General features: G+C 41.6%; 1 protein-coding gene and 1 pseudogene across 2 annotated transcripts in view; one reads left to right on the top strand and one right to left on the bottom strand.

The window, feature by feature from the left end:
* CEP89 (centrosomal protein 89) overlaps positions 1-17,518 on the bottom strand; it is a 92,951-nt gene that overhangs the window by 28,873 nt on the left and 46,560 nt on the right. For both annotated transcript variants that reach the window (XM_070398336.1, XM_070398337.1), the window contains exons 11-14: positions 17,335-17,418; positions 14,476-14,579; positions 8,653-8,768; positions 3,905-4,085 (exon numbers count right to left, since the gene is read on the bottom strand). In XM_070398336.1, coding sequence (XP_070254437.1) covers positions 3,905-4,085; positions 8,653-8,768; positions 14,476-14,579; positions 17,335-17,418 — 485 coding nt within the window. The remainder of the gene's footprint in view (positions 1-3,904; positions 4,086-8,652; positions 8,769-14,475; positions 14,580-17,334; positions 17,419-17,518) is intronic.
* Positions 1,693-1,987, top strand: LOC138996989 (cytochrome c pseudogene; annotated as a pseudogene).

The raw sequence follows: 17,518 nt of genomic DNA, 5'->3' as shown, positions 1-17,518 counted from the left end.
AGGTTAAATTAGCACCTCCTTAGAGATCCAAGAGCCAGTGTACCCAGTGGTCAGAGTGGGACTTCCCAGATTTCAACTCCTCAGATCCATAAGGGACACACTCAGGAGGCAGACTCAGTGAGCACCAAAGCCCCACTGAAGCAAGTCTGCTCCAGAAGGGTGTCTTCAGCAGTTTTCCCACCATAGACACAGCTGATTCTCACAGCCAATTGGCCTAGAGGTCAATTCTTCCCAGTGATACCTACAACAATCAAGGCTTAACTACAACAAGACTGTGCACAAAGCTCACAAAGGGGTGCACCAAGAGTGTCCACCTCAGGTAATTGGGGAGGCTGAGCCACTGGGCCCTAAAGGACACCTAGCACAGAAAGCCACTCTATCAACACAGGGAAGCAGTCAAAATGCGGAGACAAAGAAACAGGTCACAAATGACAGAAATGGAGGAAAGCAAACTACTGGATATAGAGTTCAAAACCACAGTAATAAGGTTTTTCAAGAATTTTAGAGAAACCGCTGATAAATTTAGTGAGACCCTCAATAAATCTAGTGAGACCCTCGATAATATGAAAAAGGACCAAATAGAAATTAAGCATACACTGACTGAAATAAAGAATATTATACAGAGATCCAACAGCAGACTAGAGGAAAGCAACAATCAAGTGAAAGACTTAAAATACGAAGAAGTAAAAAACACCCAACCGGAAAAGCAAAAAAGAATCCAAAAATATGAAGATAGTTTAAGGAGCCTCTGGGACAGCTTCAATCGTACCAACATCCAAATTATAGGGGTGCCAGAAGAAGAGAGAGAGCAAGATATTGAAAACCTATTTGAAGAAATAATGACAGAAAACTTCCCCTACCTGCTGAAAGAAATAGACTTATAAGTCCAGGAAGTGCAGAGAACCCCAAACAAAAGGTATCCAAAGAGGACCACACCAAGACACATCATAATTAAAATGCCAAGAGCAAAAGACAAAGAGAGAATCCTAAAAGCAGCAAGAGAAAGACAGTCAGTTACCTACAAGGGAGTACCCATAAGATTGTCAGCTGATTTCTCAACAGAAACTATGAGGGCCAGAAGGGAGTGGCAAGAAATATTCAAAGTAATGAATACCAGGAACCTACAACCAAGATTACTTTACCCAGCAAAGCTATCATTCAGAATTGAAGGTCAGATAAAGAGCTTCACAGATAAGAAAAAGCTAAAGGAGTTCATCACCACTAAACCAGTATTATATGAAATGCTGAAAGGTATTCTTTAAGAAGAGGAAGAAGAAAAAGGTAAAGATAAAAATTATGAACAACAAATACATATGTATCAACAAGTGAATCTAAAAATCAAGTGAATAAAAAATCTGATGATCAGAATAAACTGGTGAATATAATAGAAGGAGTTGAAATCTGGGGCATAGAAAGGGAGTGGACTGACAATTCTCTGGGGGAAAAGGGTGTAGGGGGTGCGGGAAGAGACTAGACAAAAATCTATGGATAAGGACAGTGGGTGGGGGGGGTAAGGGCAGAGGGTGGGGTGGGAACTGGGTGGAGGGGAGCTATGGGGGAAAAAAGAGGAACAACTGTAATAATCTGAACAATAAAGGTTTAATTAAAAAAATATACTGTGGTGAGAGAGCAGGACGTCTGGCTTACAAGCAGGAACCTTTGTATCACATGTGATGAAAGCTCAATTTAAAAATGGGTGATGTTGAGAAGGGCAAGAAGATTTTTGTCCAGAAGTGTACCCAGTGTCATACTGTACAAAAAGGAGGCAAGCACAAGACTGGGCCAAATCTCCATGGTCTATTTGGGTGAAAAACAGGTCAGGCCTAACCAGACCAAAGGCATCACCTGGGGAGAGGAGATGCTGATGGAAAATTTGGAGAGTCCCAAGAAGTACATCCCCAGAACAAAAATGATTGTTGCTGGCATTACGAAGAAGGCACAAATGGAAGACTTGATAGCTTATCTCAAAAAAGCAACTAATGAATAGATGCCTTATTTGATACAAAAATATCTCGTGACTTTTTTTATGTGTACCATATTTAAATTGATCTCATACTCCAGAATTCAGATCATGAAAGGTTGAGAGAATATTTCTTTGGACAGTCCTGATTTACAGAAGAGTGACTTGCGGTTAAATGGACATGATCACCTTTTTGAAATCTGAAAGTAATTTGGTCCAGCAAGTGCTATTACTGGTTTTCCTTTCTAAAGATATGACTGAACTTGATTAACAATGTTAAACTTTCACAGAGATGGTGAATCCAATATCAAAACCCGCTTGCAAGCCCTGGCCCGTGTAGCTCAGTTGGTTGGGTGTTGTCTGTGTACTGAAAGGTTTCGGTTCAATTCCCAGTTAGGGCACATGCCTGGGTAGTGGGCTTGATCCCCAGTAGGCGGCATGCAGGAGGCAGCTGACTAATGTCTCACTCTCACATCAATGTTTCTCTCTCTCTTCCCCCCTTCCTCTCTCTCTAAAAATCAATAAAAAATCTTTAAAAGGCATCCTATCCTTTATCTTATTAAAAATATAAGCCTATAGGACAGGGGTCCTCAAACTATGGCCCTCGGGCCACATGCAAATACAAATATTGTATTTGTTCCCGTTTTGTTTTTTTACTTCAAAATAAGATATGTGCAGTGTGCATAGGAATTTGTTCATAGTTATTTTTAAACTATAGTCCGGCCCTCCAACGGTCTGAGGGACAGTGAACTGGCCCCCTGCTATAGGATATTGATTTTATATTTAGATGTATGTAACTGATTATGTTAATGTGTTTAAATACTAAGGAAATGCCTTTACCGTCTTTTAGACCAGCAAGATTTGCCTATGTTTCAAATTGTATTCGTTAGCCTGTTAGAGGTGAGGGCTGAAGATGAGCTGGCAGTGTCCACTTCATCTTTTTGGTCTTAACTAAGCCAATTTAATTAAAATCCCCTGTATCTAATAAAAAAAAAAAATCCCCTATATCTAAAATGTGCCTTTTACTTAATGAGAGGCATTTTTGTATAGTTATGTATAATATCAAATAGAAAATACTTAGCACTATAGGCTATATTCTCATGTAAAAAATAATCTTCCGTGAAGTTACTTTTTAAAAAATATTTTTTTTATTGATTTCAGAGAGGAAGGGACAGGGAGAGAGAGATAGAAACATCAATGATGAGAGAATCATTGATCGGTTGCCTACTGCACAACAGGGATTGAGCCCGCAACCTGGGCATGTGCCCAGGCTGGGAATTGAACATCCTGGTTCATAGGTTGATGCTCAACCACTGAGCCATGCCAGTCAGGCTGTGAGATATTTTTTATTTTATTGATTTTTTTGCAGAGAGGAAGGGAGAGGGATAGAGAGTTAGAAGCATCGATGGGAGAGATACATCTATCAGCTGCCTCTTGCACATCTCCTACTGGGGATGTGCCCACAAACAAGGTACATGCCCTTGACCAGAATCGAACCTGGGACCTTTCAGTCCACAGGCCAACGCTCCATCCACTGAGCCAAACCAGTTAGGGCTGTGACATAATTTTTAATGGCTGTGTTGTATTCCATTTTATGGTTACATCCTTTCATTTAACCAGTTCCTTATTGCTGGATCTCTAGGCTTCAGTTCTACTCTTTTAAATTATCTTTGGTTCTAACATCAACAAAGGCTGGAACAGTAGAGAAAAATATCATACACACATACACACAAAGTGCAGAGACAGCCCTCTTCTACTTTAATAAAGTATTTACCATTCTCAGACTCAGACACCTGTGGTCATGCAGCTACAATGACTCAGAGACTCAGAAGAAGATGGAACAAAAATTTTAAAAAAAGAAAGAAAAGAGCAACCTCTCTCCAGTCCGCCTATAACAATATGCATTGTGGTGCATTAACCCTTGAAAAGGCATTAATTCCTTACCTTTGTAATTCATTTACAATTGAAGTATGAACTTTCATTGCTATTTTGTCCTCCAACTGTGTTTTCAGGTCTTGGCATTCAGTACATAAATTCTCCAGTTGCTTCTTGCTTTTAGTTAGCTCCTTTTCTTGGCTCTGCGTTTTAGTCTCCAGAAGTATTAGTTGTTTAGTCAGCTTAGAAACTGAAAAACAAAAGGGATGGACAAAGACTTGGTACAGGAAATTTAATATATGATTAATGATTACTAATGAGCCAGCTTATAAAAAAAATAATATTTTAAAAATCTTTTGGAGATTTATAAATTAATACCAAAGACCTTGTACTTAGAAATTACCATCCCGGAGAAACCAAGATGGCGGCATAGGTAAACACCGGGGAATTGCTGCCTCGCACAACCACTTCAAAAATACAACTAAAAGACGGAACGGACATCATCCAGAACCACAGGAAGGCTGACTGAGTGGAAATTCTACAACTAGAAGGAAAGAGAAAAGCATACCGAGTCTCAGAGGAGGTGCAGTACGGAAGTAAAATACTAAGGTGCGGAGTGCGTGTGGAGCGGGCTGGCGGCTGAGGGCGCGGTTGTCGTTTTCAATCGGGAGGGAGTCTCAGGCTCTGAGCTCCAGTTCCGGGCGAGTCTCTAGGGACCCAGACTCATACGGGAGAAGTGGGACTGTCTGGCATCGGTCAGAACCCTAGGGAAGCTTTCTCTCCAAGGGGCTTGCAGTGATTACCCAGACACTGAGAAGCAGAGCCTCTGAGGGTAAGTCTGAGAGCAGCCATAACTGGTACCCCCGCCCTGTTGATTCCGTGGGACCTGCTCCGCCCAAGCCCTGCAGGGAGGCTTTTGCTGGATAGCCTCAGGCAAAGGCTAGATTAGCACACCTCCCTAGAGATCCAGGAGCCAGGAAGCCCAGAGGTCAGAGTGGGACCATCCAGTTTGCAGCTCCATGGAACCATAAAAGACACACTCAGGGGGCAGACTCAGTGAGCACCAAAGCCCCATTGAAGCAAGTCTTGCCCTAGAGGGGTGTCTCCAGCACAGAAGTTCTCCCACTGTAGACACAGCTGATTCTCACAGCCAATTGGCCTGGAGGTCAATTCCTCCCAGTGATAACTACAACAATCAAGGCTTAATTACAACAAGACTGTGCACAAAGCCCACAAGGGGGTGCACCAAAGTGTCTACCTCAGGTAATTGGGACACTTAGCACAGAAAGGCACTCTATCAACACAGCGAAGCATAAAAAATGCCGAGACAAAGAAACAGGACACAAACGACAGAAATGGAGGACAGCAAACTGCTGGATATAGAGTTCAAAACCACACTTTTAAGGTCTTTAAAGAACTGTCTAGAAGCCACCGATAAATTTAATAAGGCCCTCGAAAAGACTGGTGAGACCGCCGATAAATGTAGTTAGATCTTCAAGAAGACTGGTGAAACCGCCGATAAATGTAGTGAGATCTTTAAGAAATCTAGTGAAACCCTCGATGTTGTGATAAAGAACCAACTAGAAATTAAGCATACACTGACTGAAATAAAGAATATTATACAGACTCCTAACAGCAGACCAGAGGATCACAAGAATCAAGTCAAAGATTTGAAATGCGAAGAAGCAAAAAACACCCAACTGGAAAAGCAAAATGAAAAAAGAATCTGAAAATACGAAGATAGTGTAAGGAGCCTCTGGGACAGCTTCAAGTGTACCAACATCCGAATTATAGGGGTGCCAGAAGAAGAGAGAGAGCAAGATATTGAAAACCTATTTGAAGAAATAATGACAGAAAACTTCCCCTACCTGCTCAAAGAAATAGACTTACAAGTCCAGGAAGCACAGAGAACCCCAAACAAAAGGAATCCAAAGAGGACCACACCAAGACACATCATAATTAAAATGCCAAGAGCAAAAGACAAAGAGAGAATCCTAAAAGCAGCAAGAGAAAGAAAATCAGTTACCTACAAGGGAGTACCCATACGACTGTCAGCTGATTTCTCAACAGAAACTTTGCAGGCCAGAAGGGAGTGGCAAGAAATATTCAAAGTGATGAATGCCAAGAACCTACAACCAAGAGTACTTTACCCAGCAAAGCTATCATTCAGAAGTGAAGGCCAGATAAAGAGCTTCACAGATAAGGAAAAGCTAAAGGAGTTCATCACCACCAAACCAGTATTAAATGAAATGCTGAAAGGTATCCTTTAAGAAGAGGAAGAAGAAGAAAAAGGTAAAGATACAAATTATGAACAACATATACACATCTATCAACAAGTGAATCTAAAAATCAAGTGAATAAATAATCTGATGAACAGTATGAACTGGTGATTGTAATAGAATCAGGGACATAGAAAGGGAATGGACTGACTATTCTTGGAGGGGGAAAGGGGTGTGGGGGGTGCAGGAAGAGATTGGACAATAATCGTGCACCTATGGATGAGGACAGTGGGTGGGGAGTGAGGGCGGAGGGTGGGGTGGGAACTGGGTGGAGGGGAGTTATGGTGGGAAAAAAGAGGAACCAATGTAATAATCTGAACAATAAAGATTTAATTTAAAAAAAAAAGAAAGAAATTACCATCCCTATATTAAGCATTCACTAAACATAAACTCTCTTATTGAAATTCAATATCTTGATATAATTGTTAAATATACAATATTTAACAACATATGGTTTTAGTCTTCAAGGAACTGTCTAAAAACTGAAACCTTGAGTCACATGTAGGTATGCGAGCACACCTCAGGATGTCGGCCCTAAAACTGCAAGATTTTCAAGGACATCAATTTGGTCAAATGAAATCAAGGATCCAGACTTAATGTATGATTCTGATTTAATATGGAACCCCAGCACTATTCTGTTTCTTCACAGCATGCCCACTTAATACGCCTTAGCCCTTTCCTTTACTGGTCATTAACCCCCTAAGGCAGCCAGAAACAATGGCCATGCCTGGACTCAGGGTCACAAGGTATGGGTTTCCATTAAGCTAAAGATAACATCATGGCCTGTGTTGTGTTTCAGCTCAAGTTCTAAAGCAGAGTGATCTCTGGCTGTGACCCCGTGAAACCATACTGAGAGACTCAAAGCTGACCGCAAGACTTAAAATTATTAGCTACCTCACTCTTTTTTAAAATGTATTTATTGATTTGAGAGAGAGAGAGAGAGAGAGAGAGAGAGAGAGAGAAACATCGATTTGTTGTTCCGCTTATTTATGCATTCATTGGTTGCTTCTTGTAGGTGCCCTGACTGGAGATCAAACCCACCACTTTGGCATATTAGGAAGACATTCTAACCAACTGAGCTACCCGGCCAGGGCCCTTTACCTCACTCTTGACCTTACTCACGATAACTTGTGATTTTGCTCTATACAACCCCTTGTCTGTAAATCTTCAAGTTCGGGCTTTTGAGCATTAGCTTTCCGTTCTCCTGGGTGACGCCAATCATAATAAAATAGCCAATCTTTCTCCATTATTTTCCTTCCCTTTTTTTTCATTAAGTTTTTGTTTTATTATGTCCGGTATCTAAAGTAAATCATAAATACTTCATCCTATTTGACAGAGTAGTACATAATAATAAGATAGGATACTTCCTGGGCATCTGTTGAAACTAGTACATAGTAGTATTACAGCATAAAACTTTAAACCCTTCCACTCCATAAAAACACTTAGTTGGTCAAAATAAATAACTATTTCTGGGAAATAGAAAAATAACAGGCAGCTGACTGAATCATATAGGCCAAAAGGTTGGCCCCGCCCCACATGACCAGAAGAATCATACCTATTCAGATCTGTTCTGTTTGAGAACATTAAGCTTAGTCAATATGAAATTAATTTTCCCTGCCATCTCTAATCTTGAAAGCAAAGATAGGAGGCTCAACATCATTCACTCTCTCCCCTTTCAAACAAATAATGCCAGAGCAGGCGCACATACTTCTGTGCTGCGCACAGACCAGGGCGTGGGGATGTCCTGTGGAGGAAACTCGCTGGACTCTGAGATGCTCTCACTTTCAAACATGTCCTGGCTACTATAAACAAGGGAAGCGCTAGCCTCAGCTCAGCAGCAGCAGAGGCTGCTAGTTTAACTCTTCCACTTGTGGGAAGGGGAGGGTTCAATATCAGGGTGTAGGAAGGAAAACACAGGAAGGGTTACTTGGGCTCAGGCAAGACAGCTTGTATTTCGGCCTCCTGTCCTATATTGTTCTTCACTGGAAAAGAAAATTCAGTAAAACAAAAGGAAAAATGCCACTATCTTTTTGTTTATAAATTTTGGTTTTAATGAAAGTGGAAGAAATGACTCTTATCTGGCCCACTTCAAAGTCATGTTATATATACTGAGGCCCCTAGGGGCGGGGAAGGACACTCATGAAAGGATCTGACAGATTTAACCTCTGACAGCACGCACAGCTCTGAAGGAAGGGCAAAGCACAGAGAAACTGTTTAGAGACCCAGTATTACCACTTATTTACTCACTCAACAAATAGTGAGATACAGATCCTTGTGTTGTCATCTACAATTGATTTATAAAATATACAGAATAATTAAAGCAACACTGGAGCCTAAGAGGAAGCAATGCATAATGGGTAAAGGCTGGATATGTTGTAACATAAACAACAGCATTTCAGTAAAGGAAACTATATGCTAAGAAACATGATCTTCTCTATTTTCCATTTAGAGGGGAGCCCTCCCAGAAAGAGGGGTACAAGTGTAAAATGACAGGACAAAATCACGGCATCGCCATCACTCATGGGAAAGACAGCTCACCTTCCTGGAGACGCTCCTGGTGGGTGTCCTTGACTTTTCTTTGCTGAATCTCCAACTGCTCTATCAACAACCTGTTTTCCTCTAAAACCAATTCCGCCTGAGTCTGAAGCCGATGCCTACAAGTTATTTACAAAATTAAATACTGCCATTCAGGTGCTCTGTGGTTAGAGAAGAAATTAATACTAAAAGAAAGTAATACTAGTAGATGCTGTAGGGCAGTGGTTCTCAACCTTCCTAATGCGGTGACCCTTTAATACAGTTCCTCATGTGGTGGTGACCCCCAACCATAAAATTATTTTCGTTGCTACTTCATAACTGTAATGTTGCTACTGTTATAAATCATAATGTAAATATCTGACATGCAGGATGGTCTTAGGCGACCCCTGTGAAAGGGTTGTTCGACCCCCAAAGGGGTCGCGACCCACAGGTTGAGAACTGCTGCTGTAGGGAATGAATATCTGGACATATTTTTTGTTTCGTAAATCCTCACCGAAGGATATTTCTTCCATTGATTTTTAGAGAGAGTGGAAGGGAGAGAGGAAGAGAGGGAGTGGGGAGAGAAACATCGATCGGTTGTCTCCTGCTGCACTTCAACATGTTTTAATGCTAAACATGTTATTAACACATCAACCCCACCATATGCATTAAATGGGGAGAAAGGACAGTATGAAGTTTAAATTATGAATTTCTTAGTAACTTTTTAAAATGTAAAATTTCAAACATATACAAAAGTAGTAGGAACAGAACGATTAACTCCCATGTATATACAACACCTAGCTTGAACAATTATCAAATGGCTAACCTTGTTTCATCTACATAAACCTCCAATCCCCCCACCCACTGGGTTATTTTGAAGTCAGAATGAAATAGTTTTGTTTTGTTTTTTTTTAATTTTAAAGTTATATAATTTGGTATATAGACATGTTTCCACACTATCTCTGCCCGCTCTTCACCCTATTAACTATTATTTATTTATTTACTTTTCCCGCCCTTACCAATCCCCCGGCCTCCCCTACCCCCGTGTCTTATGTCCATTGGTTATGCTTATATGCATGCATACAAGTCCTTCGGTTGATCTCTTACCGCCCCCCCACTCCGCCCCTCAACCCTCCCCGGCTTTCCCGCTGTAGTTTGACAGTCTGTTCTAGGCAGCTCTGCCTCTGTATCTATTTTTGTTCATAAGTTTATAATGGTCTTTATTATCCATGAGTGAGTGAGATCATGTGGTGTTTTTCCTTCATTGACTGGCTTATTTCACTTAGCATAATGCTCTCCAGTTCCATCCATGTCATTGCAAATGGTAAGAGTTCCTTCTTTTTTACAGCAGCATAGTATTCCATCATGTAGATGTACCACAGTTTTCTAATCCATTCATCTACTGATGGGCACTTAGGCTGTTTCCAGATCTTAGCTATGGTGAATTGTGCTGCTATGAACATAGGGGTGCATATATCCTTTCTGATTGGTGTTTCTGGTTTCTTGGGATATATTCCTAGAAGTGAGATCACAGGGTCAAATGGGAGTTCCATTTTTAGTTTTCTGAGGAAACTCCATACTGCCTTCCACAGTGGCTGCACCAGCCTGCATTCTCACCAGCAGTGCACGAGGGTTCCTTTTTCTCCACATCCTCTCCAGCACTTGTCGTTTGTGGATTTGTTGATGATAGCCATTCTGACAGGTGTGAGATGGTACCTCATTGTGGTTTTGATTTGCATCTCTGGGATGATTAGTGACTTTGAGCAAGTTCTCATATGTCTCTTGGTTTTCTGAATGTCCTCTTTTGAAAGGTGTCTATTTAGGTCCTTTGCCCATTTTTTGATTGGATTATTTATCTTCCTTTTGTTAAGTTGTATGAGTTCCCTATAGATTTTGGAGATTAGGCCCTTATCAGATATAACATTGGCAAATATGTTTTCCCACGCAGTGGGCTTTCTTGTTGTTTTGTTGATGGTTTCTTTTGCTGTGCAGAAGCTTTTCATTTTGATGTAGTCCCATTTGTTTATTTTCTCTTTAGTTTCCAATGCCCTAGGAGCTGTATCGGTGAAGAAATTGCTTTGGCATATGTCTAAGATTTTGTTGCCTTTGGATTCTTCTAGTATTTTTATTGTTTCCCATCGTACATTTAAGTTCTTTATCCATTTTGAGTTTATTTTTGCGTATGGTGTAAGTTGGTGGTCTAGTTTCATTTTCTTGCATGTATCCGTCCAATTTTCCCAACACCATTTATTGAAGAGACTATCTTGACTCCATTGTATGTTCTTGCCTCCTTTGTCAAATACTAATTGAGCATATTGGTTCGGGTCGATTTCTGGGCTCTCTATTCTATTCCATTGATCTATATGTCTGTTCTTGTGCCAATACCAGGCAGTTTTGAGAACAGTGGCTTTGTAATACAGCTTGATATCTGGTATTGAGATCCCACCTACTTTGTTCTTTCTCAGGATCGCTGCAGCTATTCGGGGTCTTTTTTTATTCCAGATGAATTTTTGGAGAGTTCGTTCTAGGCCTGTGAAATATGCTGTTGGTATTTTAATGGGAAGTGCGTTGAATTTATAGATTGCTTTGGGTAGTATGGACATTTTATTTTATTTATTTATTTTTTTAGTATGGACATTTTAATGATGTTGATTCTACCAATCCAAGAACATAGTATGTTCTCCCATATGTTTATGTCTTCCTCTATCTCTTTTTTCAAAGTCCTGTAGTTTTCTGAGTAGAGGTCTTTTACCTTCTTAGTTAAGTTTATTCCTAGGTAGCTTAAATTTTGGTGCGATGGTAAATGGGATTGTTTTTTTAGTCTCTCTTTCTGTAAGTTCACTATTGGTGTATAGAAATGCCATAGATTTTCTGGCGTTAATTTTGTATCCTGCTACATTGCCGAATTCATTTATTAAGTCTAATAGTTTTTTGATGGAGTCTTTAGGGTTTTTTATGTATAATATCATGTCATCTGCAAATAAAGACAGTTTTACTTCTTCTTTTCCAATTTGGATGCCTTTTATTTCTTCTTCTTGTCTAATTGCAATGGCTAATACTTCCAGTACTATATCGAACAGGAGTAGTGAGAGTGGGCATCCCTGTCTTGTTCCTGTTCTTAGGGGAAATGGTGTTAGTTTTTGTCCATTGAGTATGATGTTGGCTGTGGGTTTGTCATATATGGCTTTTATTATGTTGAGGTATGATCCTTCTATTCCCACCTTGCTGAGAGTTTTTATCAAGAAAAGGTGTTGGATTTTGTCAAATGCTTTTTCTGCATCAATTGATATGACTATGTGGGGTGTTTTTTTTTAAGTTTTAATTTTATTTTTTTAAAATATATATTTTATTGATTTTTTACAGAGAGGAAGGGAGAGAGATAGAGAGTTAGAAACATCGATGAGAGAGAAACATTGATCAGCTGCCTCCTGCACACCTCCTGGAGATGTGCCCGCAACCAAGGTACATGCCCGTGACCAGAATCGAACCTGGGACCCTTGAGTCCGCAGGCTGATGCTCTATCCACTGAGCCAAACTGGTTAGGGCAACTATGTGGTTTTTTTTCTTTCAATTTGTTTATGTGATGTATAACATTTACTGATTTGCGCATATTGTACCATCCTTGCATCCCTGGGATAAATCCTACTTGGTCATGGTGTATGATCTTTCTGATGTACTGCTTAGCCCCGCTCCTCATGGTCCTAAGCCGGCAGTCACACATCTTTACCGTTGCCGCAGAGGCGGGAGAGGCTTCCGCCACGGTTGCTGCACCGCCAGCCGTGAGCCCAGCTTGTGGCTGAGCAGCGCTCCCCCTGTGGGAGCGCACTGACCACCAGGGGGCAGCTCCTGCATTGAGTGTCTGCCCCCTGGTGGTCAGTGCATGTCATAGCGACCAGTCATTCCGCTGTTCGGTCAATTTGCATATTAGCCTTGTATTATATAGGATTTCTTTGCGTGTTTTTTGTTAATCCTCATCAGAGGATATTTTCCCACTGATTTTTAGAAAGAGTGGAAGGGAGAGGGAGAGACAGGGAGAAACATCAATGTGAGAGAAGCACATCAATTGGTTGCCTCCTGCACACACCCCGACCAGGGCCAGGGAACCTGCAACTGAGGTATGTGCGCTTGACCGGAAATGAACCTGGGACCCTTTAGTCCATGAGTCGATGCTCTATCCACGGAGTCAAACCGGTTAGGACTTATTTATTCTTATTTTTATTTTAAGGAAAAGTAGCCCTAGCTGGTTTGGCTCAATGGATAGAGCGTTGGCCTGCGGACTGAAGGGTCCCAGGTTCAATTCCAGCCAAGGGCACATGCCTGGGCTGTGGGCTCGATCCCCAGTAGGGGGCATCCAGGAGGCAGCCGATCAATGATTCTCTCTCATCATTGATGTTTCTATCTCTCTCTCCCTCTCCCTTCCTCTCTAAGATCAATAAAATATATATATTTTTTTAAAAAAAGAAAAGTAAACAGGTTTCACTTACAGCTATATACAGGTTAGAGAAAGTATCTGAGGTTCCAGTTTCTCATGAGGACTCTTAGAGGCACGTGAGGCCCAGTCTCACTGATCTGCTTCCCAGGGAGCTAGTCAAGGAGGGTTTGAAGGGGGAGGTACTAGGAAACCCGACAGTAGAAAATCCAAGTTCAACAGGAGAAGTCACAGTGCACCAAGATCCAGTAGCTGCCAGGCCAGTCCCAACTGGCACATCAGTGACCATAAAATCAGGAAAACTGACCTACCAGTAAGAATGCTGTTGACTCGATTCCAAATTTCTGAATCTCACATATGGAAAATATTTAATTTTTTCCAGGAATGTTGACATACTTTAAAAAATACTAAACAGCCCTAACCGGTTTGGCTCAGTGGATAGAGCGTCGGCCTGCGGACTCAAGGGTCCCAAGTTCGATTCCGGTCAAGGGCATGTACCTTAGTTGTGGGCACATCCCCAGTAGGGGGTGTGCAGGAGGCAGCTGATTGGTTTCTAACTCTCTATCCCACTCCCTTCCTCTCTATAAAAAAATTAATAAAATATATTTTTTAAAAAATACTAAACATAACATATACTCCAAGCAAAAAAGACATCTAAATAGTTATTGCTTTCTTAGTCTTGCCTGGATATTCCCTTTAGACTTTTGAAGATTCTCAAATTCAGTGAGTAGGCATTTGTTGCTGCTGTGCGGACGAACAGGACGTGGCCCTGCCCTTGAGCTCACAGAGGAGAGGGAGACAGATGTGGAACACACAGGCAGCTACTGTGTGACAGGTGTGAGAACACAGCCTGAGCTTAAGGCTAGGGCAGAAACTGAGACAAGGGAGCAATTAACTCTGCCTCTAGGAAGAACTACTGACCAGCCCCTTTGAGCAGCCCTATGGGTGACTAGGAGTGTAGGGGGGTTGGAGGGGGGAAGGGGAGTAGCATCAGCAACAGGATGAAGTGAGGCAACACTCAGCACAGGGCAAGGCACGGCAGGGCAGGGCAGGGCAGGGCAGAGCTGTGTCAAGGGCTCACTGTGCTAAAGCCCCGTGAACAGAGGAGTCTAAGAAAGAGAGGGACCCAACAGGTTTGGGGTGGAAAAAGTACTGTAGAAAAATACGTCAGGAAATAAAAATGGGGACAGTAAATATAGTTCAGGTTTAAAAACCTATTTAGAATTTTTAAAGTAATCTTTAAAATACAAGTTTAGAATAAACTACTAGGGTTTCATTATACCTTATTAATTTCTTGGAAATTCTCCCTTAAAGTATTTTACTTTAAAAAAGAAAATATATTTAATTATTTCATAAAGTTTATTCATATTACCTTTTGTTTTTAATTAGTAAAATATCAAAAACACAACACTACTTGCCATTCCTCACTGGTAACAGTACCATTCTTGTTTAACTGTTGGTGCAATTCTTTATTTTCTTTCACTACTTCTTGGACGCGAATCCTGAACGTTCTCATTTCCTCCTGAAATAAAATTTATGTAAACATAATATACACATACACACATACCTATATTTCTTAGTTCTACTGCTGTTGCTGGGCTAAAGTCAAATGCTAACAGCTTTTTAGCGAGTCTCACAGTAACAGCAGCCTGACACCAAGTGCTGCCCTGGAGGCGCTCAGTCTCATGAGAAAACACGAGATAAAAACAATGCTGAGCACAAGGGACGCTGAACCTCAGGATTTAAACATTCAAATCCTAATTTCATAACATTTTTCTATAACTGCCAAATACTTGGAAAAATAAAAAGGCCATAAGAAAAGCAGAGATGCTTGTAAACACTATAATTTTTCCTTTGTTTAAAGACTTTGGAGGATAAAATGAAGCTTTTTTAGATAAAAATAAGACCTTTTCAAGAGATTAGGGTGGGGGCTGGAGTCTCTTAATTTGGCTCCATTACAATTACAAGAGAGCCTCTGCTAAAGCCCTCAGTCAGTACAGCTTCGTCAGTCATTAGCCCCAACTCCGGGACTGTTGCTTGGTCTTAGTTTTTGACTCCTAAGTCTGTGTTTGTGGCACTTAAAAATTTAATTACTAGTACAGCTAACATCCAATCTTATTTTATACTAGAGGCTCGATGCACGAAGATTCGTGCAAGAATAGGCCTTCCTTCCCCAGCTGCTGGCACCGCCTTCACTCCAGCCAGAGCCGCCTTTCCGCCTTCACATGCTGCCAAAAGGCCTGGAGCGGCCAGGGTGAGGCGGAACACCTGCGTCATCGCCATGGCAAGTGTCCCGGCCTGGCCACCGCCATCTTGGTCACATCAATTTGCATATTCCCTCCTTATAGGCTGTGGGCGCCATCATCTTTGTTGCAAAGTGACAGTCAATTTGCATATTCTGTCTTTATTAGATAGGATTGGTTTCACGTGTACATACACCTGTGGCACTCTGCTGGGCCTTCTCCATCTCAGCTTTTCTCAGGCAGCCCTTGGCCAGCGTTAGTGTTGTGCTGTCCTCCAGTGAGAATCCTAGGTGCCAGTATTTACTCTGGGATGCTTCTACATTTTCTTCTCCCAACCAAGAGATATTTATGCTTATACCTGTTAACTTAATACAATGCCAAGTAACTCCTCTGCCTCCCACTTGCTGGCACTCCACTGGCTCTTTTCAGAACGGGGTCAGGCAAACTAAAGCCCGCAGGCCAGTTGCCTGTTCTGTAAATATAGTTTTTAAAAAAAGATATATTTTTATTGATTTCAGAGCAGAAGGGAAAGGGGGAGAGAGAGAGAGAGATAGAAACATCAATGATGAGAGAGAATTATTGATGGGCTGCCTCCTGCATGCCCCCTACTGGGGATTAAACTCTCAACCTGGTTCATAGGTCGTGACCAGCTGGTTCATAGGTCGATGCTCAACCACTGAGTCATGCCAGCCCGGCTGTAAATAAAGTTTTATTGGGACGCAGACATGCTCACTTGTTGGGTGTCTATGGCTGCTTTCATGGTACAACAGTAGAGCTGAGTAGTTGTAAAACACAGACTGCATGGTTTGCAAAGCCTAAACTATTTACTAAATGGCCCTTTACAGAAAATGTTTCCTGTGGGTTTTTTTAAGTTACTGATTTCATAGACAAAGAGAAGCACTGATTTGTTGTCCCACTTACTTACACATTCATTGTTGCTTCTTGTATAAGCCTGACCAGGAACAAACACAAAACCTTGGTGTATTGGATGATGCTCTAACCAACTAAGCTATCTGGCCAGAGCTCCTGACCCATTTTAGAAAGAGCACTGAATTAGTAATTTTATTAGTTATTAGGGTGGATATTTCATCAATCAGTCTAAGATTAATTTGTCCTCTAGAAGAAAATTTTCAAAACTGCATTACAGCCCAGGCCGGTCAGCTCAGTTGTCCCACAAGGTTTGATCTCCAGTCAGAACACACACAAGAATCAACCAATGAGTGCATACATAAGTGGAACAGCAAAAATTGAGGTTTTCTCTCTCTCTCTCCCCCTTCCTCTAAAATCAATAAATATTTTTAAAAATATTTTTTAAAACTGCATTACATGAGCCATGTACATGGGACAGTGTAATAAGAAAAGGCTTGGTGACTCTTAAGAGACCCAGGGATCCCAAGAAAACCAACATTTCTCTCCCTGGACCCTTCCACTTCCAGAGATCTCTTTGGCCACTTCAATGAGGGACTAGAGGCATGCAGCCTGGAAAGGCATGGACATATCTGCAACACCCACAGAGCCTGGGTCTCCTGTGTAATGCAAATGAGCTCCACTGCCAGAAGCCATTCCCCAAAAACAGAGGTGAACAAGGCAGAAAAGAATGAAAACCTCACTTTCTCACTGTTTCCAGCGGCTCAATAATTGGAATTCCCTGAGGTCGCCTCTTCGCGGCCTGCTAGCTACCGTCCCCAGTCTCCCAAACGTCCCTCTAACAGTGGTGTTTGCAGCTGCAGACAATCAGGAAAGAAGTGCCTTGCACGGCTGCCTTCCTGCACCCTGAGACCCCAGCCCATGTGGGGCTGCCTGTCTGGGAACTTCCAATGCAGCACCACCCTGTCCCTCCATAACTCCATCTAACCCTGCCCACCCCTCCTGCTCCACCCATCACTCCCAACCTGCCTCCTAGCCCCCTTCCTTCCTTCCTCCTTTCCTTTAACGAACATTTGAGTGCCTGTTAGATGTTTGAATAGGTATTCAAAGTTTAAAATGGTCGTATTTTTTAATAAACCCTGTCTCTTCTGACATCTGCCGACCTACCTGGAGGGTGGAAATGAGCTCATCTTTTTCTTTCACCCGGTCTTCATAAGCCAGCAACAAGGGTGACAGGCACTTCATATCCAACTGAAGAGAACGGTTGGTAAAGAAGGTTAATATATTTCTTACATCTAAACACAACCAGCAAATTTTGTTAAAGGTGATAGAATACACTTAATTTGGAATG

Source organism: Myotis yumanensis, unplaced genomic scaffold (assembly GCF_028538775.1).
Source record: "Myotis yumanensis isolate MYYU_CA2020_CCGP unplaced genomic scaffold, mMyoYum1.0.hap1 SCAF_18, whole genome shotgun sequence".
NCBI classification, from domain to species: Eukaryota; Metazoa; Chordata; class Mammalia; order Chiroptera; family Vespertilionidae; genus Myotis; species Myotis yumanensis.
This window is presented reverse-complemented; position numbering and strand designations above follow the sequence as displayed.